We start from the raw sequence: 7,972 nt of genomic DNA, 5'->3' as shown, positions 1-7,972 counted from the left end.
CTTCCCTTGCCAATGGAGCCATTGAAAACGTCCTTAAGTTCTTAGTTGATGCTAATGTCAATCATCAACCCGCCTAAGGGGATTGAAACATTCCTCGATTGCTGCGAGAAACTGATCAGACAAATGAAGAAAGTGATGACTAAAGCCTGCGATGATTGATCAAGAATTCCTATGTCTAGCATTTTGGGGATTTCAGAATGATGAACCACCTTATTGACTCTGTTTCGTGTTAATTTCCAAAATTATACCGGGGCAAATATTTTCACAGCTTTATAGTTTCTGACTAGAGAATTTGAACTATGTTTTCTTTTCTTTTCTTTTCTTTTTTATTTTTATTTTTCTTTTTTCTTAATTTGTTTCACAAAAAAAAATATACAGCTAAACATCTAAGACACCCTAAAGGACACGAACCAGTGGCAAAATCATGGAGAACCAAGTAGAAGTTCAAGAAGGAATAGAAGCCGATATCCAACAGCTGAAAGGACAAATCAGTCGAATCTTAGAAGCCCTGAATGCCTTACAAATCCCCGGAGATCCATCCGCACAAAGACTACAACAAGAAGTTCAGGGAGCACAAACTTTCCCTTCCCATCATCTTCCCCCGAATTATACTCCACCCTTAGGAGTAGACTTGGGCCATCTTGACACTAAAAGGGCCGAAGATAATGCAGTTGAAGTAGAAGACGAGCCTGGGGCAACCACTTTCACAATTCCTGGGCAGATTATCCGACCAGATATTGAAAGCATGATGATGAAAAAACAACCTAAGACGAAGTCTCCATCTGGTGTCATTACACCAGGAGATTTTAAGGATGATAAGAGCAGATTAGAAGTCCTTGAGAAGAGGTTGAGAGCCATAGAGGGTGAAGGAAGTTTTGAATTTGAAGATGCTAAAAAACTGTGTTTAGTTCATGATGTGGTGATACCTCCAAGGTTCAGGATGCCAGAATTTGAGAAATATCGGGGAAATACTTGCCCGAGGGTCCATATAACCATGTACTGCAGGAAAATGGCAGCTTATGTCCACGATGAAAAACTTCTGATTCATTTCTTTCAAGAAAGTTTAACTGGCATGGCTCTAACTTGGTACATGCGTTTGGAAACGACTCACATCTACTCATGGAAAGATCTGGTTAGCGCATTTCTAAAGCAGTATGAATATAATAAATATCTAACACCTGACAGATTACAACTGCAAAATATAGTGAAGAAAGAGTCTGAATCATTCAGAGAATATGCCCAAAGGTGGAGAGAAATTGTTGCTCAAGTAGAACCGCCTCTGAGCGACAAGGAGATGACTATCATATTTTTGAATACTCTGCAAACCCCATTTTATGAACACATGATAGGCAGCGTTTCCTTAAGTTTTACTGACATAGTAGTAATTGGAGAGAGGGTTGAGAGTGGTATAAGAAGTGGGAAAATTGCACTAGGCCCAGAGCTAGTAGCCAGTCTAAACGGGTATGGTCTTAGACATGAGAAAGATAAGAAGCGAAGAGCTAATTCCCATTTTACTGCCTATCCTCAAATGTCACATTCCCATAGGTCTAGTCGAGCCACTGAACGAAGAAATTACAATCGTGATGAGAGGGTCGCCAACTTCACTCCTATCCCCATGACCTATACGGAGTTACTACCAGATCTTCTCCGTAGAAACCTCATGAAGATTTGTCCAACTAGGCCTATACGACCTCCGTACCCAAAGAACTATGACGTAAATGCCAGGTGTGATTATCATGCAGGAGCGTGTGGACATTCAACTGAGGCATGCAAGGCTCTAAAGCATAAAGTGCAATTTTTGATCGATTCAGGATGTTTAAAGTTTGAAGAAATGTAATCTAGCACTGCGGCAAGGCGTGAGTTCACCTCTACAAATTCCATGGACGAGTGAAGAGGACTCTCGGATTATTTGGAAAGCATAAGTTATTGTAAAAGTTGGAACTGATGTTGTTTTGATCGAGCTTTAATTTGTCTCACTATGAGGTTTACGCTCATTGATATCACGCTTTCATCCATGAACTTTTAATGTGAACTTTCATTACTTGGTATCTCCAAGGTTTACTGGAAATCATGTCCTAATAGGGTGTCACCAAACAAAAAAAAAATGATGATATAAAAAAAAAGAGGTTTGTCGAAATTTCAAATTGTGCAAATTTGTTTACGAGTTCTTTGTTCTTCTCTTCCCATTTCTTTGTCTCATATGCATAATGATTTCAAAATTGTGTTCTTCATGCTCATGGCGTTCATTTCATTCGAAGTCTTTTTTCGTATTTTCTTTGTAAATAATTTATTTTCTGTTGAGCCCGGTTTTCCTTTATTTCGTTTAGATTAGAAATTTTGTTTAGACTGAAATCAAAGAAAAACCATAAAAATCCATTTTATTTCATCATTCGGGCAAGATTTACAGTAAGGTCGGAAAGATGATTTTGAACAAGGTATCATTTTGAATACACTCATACGATCTTAACATGAAAAAAAAAATGCATAAAAAAGAGAAAAAAGCAGATATAACAAAAAAAGTGCAAAGTCACAAATTTAAAAAAAAAAGGCAAATAAAGCAGATAACGAAAGCAAATAAACAGTGTTCGTGGTTCGATCACGGGTGATCGTTAAGTTACAGACCAAAAAAAAAAAATAATAATAATAATAAATGAAGGAAATTTAGCGAAAGTATTCCCGGGCTGGTTGCGGTGGTCTAAGGGAGAGCTCCGTCGAAGGAGCTCTGGTGCGGAATGTGAGAAGCATGGGTGGAGCGATTTGTCGTGTGTCCCTATCGTCGTCGATGATGATCGGAACGGGGAACAAGTCCAGCAGCCTCGGCGCCCTCATGATCACCCAGTCGTATTCTTTCCAAAAAAAAATAAAACAAAAAAAAAAAACAACAAAAAAATTTCAATAATAAGATGAAGAGGGAAATCAGCAAAAAAAAAAAGGGGTGGAGGTGATCAGGATGCTTACCATACATGTATAGCGGCAGTTGTGAAAACTGAGTGCCAGTGGGGTCTATCTCCGCTTGCCAGCGCCTGACCCGATTGCCGTGGTTGTTAAACCAGCAGTGCACATTGTATTCGCTGACATCTGCGAAAACCCTTAGTCGAGACGCAATCTCGACGACTTGCGCTCTGCTGGGATGTGTGACCCCGTAATTGTAAATATTGGTCATCATTCTGACCTGATCGTCAGTAGGTCGCCACCGCTGACCGGTGTACCTCTCCATCTCCATCTCGCTCATCTTTCCTCTCTAAGTTTTCATACAAAAAAAAATATAAAAATAAAAAGAACAAAAACATAACAAAAGCATAAAACAAAAAGTTTTTTCAGTGTTTTCTTTATGTGTTTTTGTTTCCTTTTAAGTTTATTTTGTTCGGTCGATCTTTGTTATTTCAGTGTCTGGTCTCGGATCTGTTTCACGGTCCTTGCAAAAGGGTCCTAAACGGATCTATGTCCTTTTGTCCTTGTCCTTTTGTCCTTGTCCATTTGTTCATGTCCGGTTCATTCAAATAAATTCTCTTTTTAAGTTTTCTATTTTTATGGGGTACGTGGCGTTGTTCTACCCGATTGTCTCTGTCATACCTTCAAACGAAGGGAGATAAACGTCTGGTTTCCAGCCTATATACCCCTTAAGTTTAGGACAATTGTGTTTTTAAGTGTTTTAAGTTTTTAAAATTAAAAGAGAAAAGAGAAAAGAGGACTCAGAAAGAAATGCAGAGAAAGGCGAGAAAGAAATAAAAGCAGACAAAGCAGAAAGTAGAAGAAAATAAAGAGCTTGCAGGAAAGGAAAGCAGAAAAAAAAATCGAAAGGTGACAAGAAAGAAGAGCAAGAACAGAAAGCGTAAAGGAAAAAAGAACACATAAAGCATCGAGAGAGGGAAGAAAAGAAGGAAGGAACAAAAAACTTAAGAGAAGAAAAGCACGAATGAAGAGAGATTTAGAGTACAGAGGACTTACCTGGAAGTGGAAGGCACACGGAAGCTCCTCGGAAGGCACGGACGCTGTGGAAGGCAGAGACGGAGGAGCCTCGCAGAAGTCCAGACACTCAAGGAAGAGAGAGAAGAGGGAGAAAGAGAAGGATAGAGAGAGAGCGAGATCGGGAAAATGTCGCTCGACCCCGAAGGGATACCCATTTTATAGCTGAGCAAATCCACTGGGGCTACAGTTCCGGTCGCTGCAACTGCCTGGTGTCGGTCTGATTTCTTTCTGAGTTTTAAAAAAAATAAAAAAAAAAATTTTGAAAATCTGAAAACGGGTAGGGTTTTGTTGGGTCGATCCGGCCCAATTCAAGACTTCTTAGATGACCCGATTTCACACCAAAAAATATTAAAACAAAAAAATCAAAAATATGATAATTGGAAATTTTTCCAAAAAAAATATATAAGTGGAGTGATGTAAAATTTGAAGCGTTCAAAATTGTTTTTCATTTACATGATAAAGGACATTTTCAGGTTCATTGGGCCTCATTACCATGTTAGCTTTCTTTGAACCCAATTCTTCTGAAATATAAATTTGAGTGAAAAATTATTTTGGCATGTTTGTAATTTCACATCACCATTTTGTTTGATTTTTATTCCTTCTTCTTCTACATTTTTGAATAAATCAAAAATATTGAAAAAAAAAACAATGCTCGAGCCCATTAGGCCCAATGGCCTTCGTGGTTTTTCTCTCGAGTATACTTCTTTTGGAAATATGTCAAAAATATTTTGTTTTCACATTTTTGCTGTTGATTGATGTCTTGTACATTTGTTCAAATTGTCTTGTGTGATTTTCGTTGAATTCGTAGTAAAAGAAAAAAAAGAGAAAAAAAATCTGAGAATGAAAGATGAACAGTTTTTGAGCCCATTAGGCCCTTTCGGCATATGTGGTTTCTCTTGAACGAGTGCATCTGAATTTCTGAAAAATAAAAAAATGCATGTTTATGTAGATTTTGTGTTTTCAATTCAAATTTTTCCCTTTTCATTTGTGAGGATAAGTATTTGTGCAATAAAAATAAAGTAAAGGAATTCTGACCCTTGTCTAAAGATTTTGTCATGGTTGTAAAAGGAATAGTGTTGGGCCCATTGAGTCTAGTTGTGTTGCAAATTTTTCTTTAGCTCAAATTTGTGAAATCCTCTCATAACAAAATTAAAAAAAATGATTTTCTTTTAGCTTGTTCCATAAACTTTGAAAAATGCAAAAAAAATGTGTTTTCTTTGTCATTTCTTCTTGTGACAAGTTCACACGGCTCAGGTCATCTGATCCATTGGGTCAATGTGCCTGGTAAGTCCAACTTCTTTCTATTTTACTTCTCCTTGGGTCCGATCCGATCTGGATTTTCCCGTGTCAGAAGGTAACAAAAAAAAAACATTTTTATTTTTTTTCAAACGTTTTCCTAAATCAAATTTTTCTCATATCAATTCTTTGCATTGCCCACAAAAGCCCAGTTCCTACACTGGCCCATAAAAGCCCAGTTTTCACACTGGCCCCCAAGCCCAGTTTCCATACTGGCCCATTAAGCCCAGTTTTCACACTGGCGAATATTTTTCAAATCACAAGTTTCAAAAATTCTCAAAACACAAAAGCCCAGTTTTCACACTGGCCCCCTAAGCCCAGTTCTCACACTGGCCCTCTAAGCCCAGCTCACACTGGCCCCCTAAGCCCAGCTCACACTGGCCCTCTAAGCCCAGTTCTCACACTGGCCCTCTAAGCCCAGCTCACACTGGCCCCCTAAGCCCAGCTCACACTGGCCCCCTAAGCCCAGCTCACACTGGCCCCCTAAGCCCAGCTCACACTGGCCCTCTAAGCTCAGTTCTCACACTGGCCCTCTAAGCCCAGCTCACACTGGCCCCCTAAGCCCAGCTCACACTGGCCCTCTAAGCCCAGTTCTCACACTGGCCCTCTAAGCCCAGCTCACACTGGCCCCCTAAGCCCAGCTCACACTGGCCCTCTAAGCCCAGTTCTCACACTGGCCCTCTAAGCCCAGCTCACACTGGCCCCCTAAGCCCAGCTCACACTGGCCCTCTAAGCCCAGTTCTCACACTGGCCCCCTAAGCCCAGCTCACACTGGCCCTCTAAGCCCAGTTCTCTCACTGGCCCTCTAAGGCCAGCTCACACTGGCCCCCTAAGCCCAGCTCACACTGGCCCTCTAAGCCCAGTTCTCACACTGGCCCTCTAAGCCCAGCTCACACTGGCCCCCTAAGCCCAGCTCACACTGGCCCTCTAAGCCCAGTTCTCACACTGGCCCTCTAAGCCCAGCTCACACTGGCCCCCTAAGCCCAGCTCACACTGGCCCTCTAAGCCCAGTTCTCACACTGGCCCCCTAAGCCCAGCTCACACTGGCCCTCTAAGCGCAGTTCTCTCACTGGCCCCCTAAGCCTAGCTCACACTGGCCCTCTAAGCCCAGTTCTCACACTGGCCCTTTAAGCCCAGCTCACACTGGCCCCCAAGCCCAGTTTTCACACTGGCCCCCTAAGCCCAGTTTTCACACTGGCCCCCTAAGCCCAGCTCACACTGGCCCCCAAGCCCAGTTTTCACACTGGCCACCATACGTAATTTTCTCTTAAAACAAAAAAAAATCTGATTTTCAACTAGTATCATCATGTTCATTTCATTTTACTTTTCTTCATGTATAAAACCAAAAAAATACGCAAAAGTTGAGTCAATTATTTTTGATGCAAAACATCCATTTTATGAAAAAAAAAATATAATGGATGTCATAATCTCCTGGAGTCAAATGATCAAATCACATATTCTTAAGGGATATTTGTGTGTGCATTGCTTGAAAACATCATCCTTTAGCCCTCGCTATACCAAGAGATTGACCCAATCATGTTCTTGAGCCCAAATAATAAATACCAAGTTTTACACTGGGGCAGATTTTCCATTACCTCCACTGCTTTCATTTGGGAGATCCTGGAATCCGTTAAAAAAAATGAAAAAAAAGAATGAAAATGACTCTGTTGAGATCATTTAGTCTTTGTCTCCTAATTAATCTTTTGAAAATAAAGCAATCAAAATTTGAAATGATGTGTGGCCATCTTTCTTCATCCAAAAAAAAAAAAAAACAAAAACATATCCTTTGATACCCAATTTGAGCCAATAAGAATTTTCTTTTCTAATTTTACCCAAACAAGGGTTATCATCACAGTAGAAGTTAACTCAAATTGCAAAGGAACACACTTAGTGATCAAATGAAGATAATTCCTCAAAAGTGAGGCAAAAAACGGAAAGAATCACAAAGTGATGACGAACAAAGAGTGAAGTTTGCAAATTAGCAAGGAAAGTCAAAACAGATTTGACAAATAGCTGATACAAGGTGTAGATGGTAACTCTTGTTCAAAAAAATATAACCCACAAAAATTTATTTGAGCCTTTATATCTTTTCTTTCAATACCCTTTAGCCCAAGCCACATTACAAGCCCAATAAAAGTCCACACAGATTGAATGATGGTTGCTTAATTTTTTCATGAAGCTTAATTTTGAGACAAGACAAAAATGACCAACAATGCAGTCAAAAAAAAAATGATGATGAAAAATAAATGTCCTCGGACGAAGGGAACTCCTTTTTGATCAAAATTATACAAAGGAAAATCAAGCCAATTGGGGCAATCTTTTCAAGCCAATCCTTTCCATATCCATCACAAATTCCTGAACACATTCAAATCTCATCCAAACTCTTCCCCCGATTCCCAAACTTGGGGCAACTTTGTTAGTCTCAGATTTGTTTCATCTGTATATTCAGTTCGTACCGAGACAGGGGCATCCTTTGTATGATTTTGAGTCCATCTTATCATTCGTAAACCCAAAGTGGGGGGCAACTTCTTGTGGAACCTCGCTTAATTGACTCATACCCAAAACCAAGGCGTGACTTTCATATGCTTCAGCCCATTCAGAGTATTGAGCAATTTTGTTAAATCTCAAAATTTTTTCATCTGAACATTCAAAGCTCATACAAAGACTGAGGCATCCCTTGTTGGGCCTTGCATGATCTTGGTTCGCC

At 40.0% G+C, this 7,972-nt stretch overlaps 2 protein-coding genes across 2 annotated transcripts; one reads left to right on the top strand and one right to left on the bottom strand.

Moving 5' to 3' along the window:
* Positions 1–424: 424 nt before the first annotated feature.
* LOC108341260 (uncharacterized) lies at positions 425–1,837 on the top strand. Its single transcript, XM_017578955.2, has one exon. The coding sequence runs from the start codon at positions 425–427 to the stop codon at positions 1,835–1,837; it is 1,413 nt and encodes a 470-aa protein (XP_017434444.2).
* Positions 1,838–2,618: 781 nt separating this feature from the next.
* LOC128197331 (protein WUSCHEL-like) lies at positions 2,619–3,222 on the bottom strand. The gene is made up of 2 exons (XM_052878695.1): positions 2,959–3,222; positions 2,619–2,846 (listed from the first exon to the last, which is right to left on the bottom strand). The coding sequence occupies exons 1-2, from the start codon at positions 3,215–3,217 to the stop codon at positions 2,662–2,664; spliced, it is 444 nt and encodes a 147-aa protein (XP_052734655.1). The 5' UTR covers positions 3,218–3,222; the 3' UTR covers positions 2,619–2,661.
* Between the last annotated feature and the right edge of the window lie 4,750 nt (positions 3,223–7,972).

This window comes from Vigna angularis, chromosome 6 (genome assembly GCF_016808095.1).
Source record: "Vigna angularis cultivar LongXiaoDou No.4 chromosome 6, ASM1680809v1, whole genome shotgun sequence".
NCBI lineage: Eukaryota > Viridiplantae > Streptophyta > Magnoliopsida > Fabales > Fabaceae > Vigna > Vigna angularis.
The sequence above is the reverse complement of the archived record's forward strand: the minus strand, read 5'-3'. Positions and strand labels throughout refer to the sequence as shown.

Excerpts from the sequence above, each read along its gene's own strand:
- LOC108341260 (XM_017578955.2), top strand. The coding sequence starts at position 425 with ATGGAGAACCAAGTAGAAGTTCAAGAAGGAATAGAAGCCGATATCCAA.
- LOC128197331 (XM_052878695.1), bottom strand. The coding sequence starts at position 3,217 with ATGGAGAGGTACACCGGTCAGCGGTGGCGACCTACTGACGATCAGGTC. Across the intron at positions 2,847-2,958 it reads ACTGCCGCTATACATGTATG|AATACGACTGGGTGATCATG; the intron begins GTAAGCATCCTG and ends TTTTTTGGAAAG.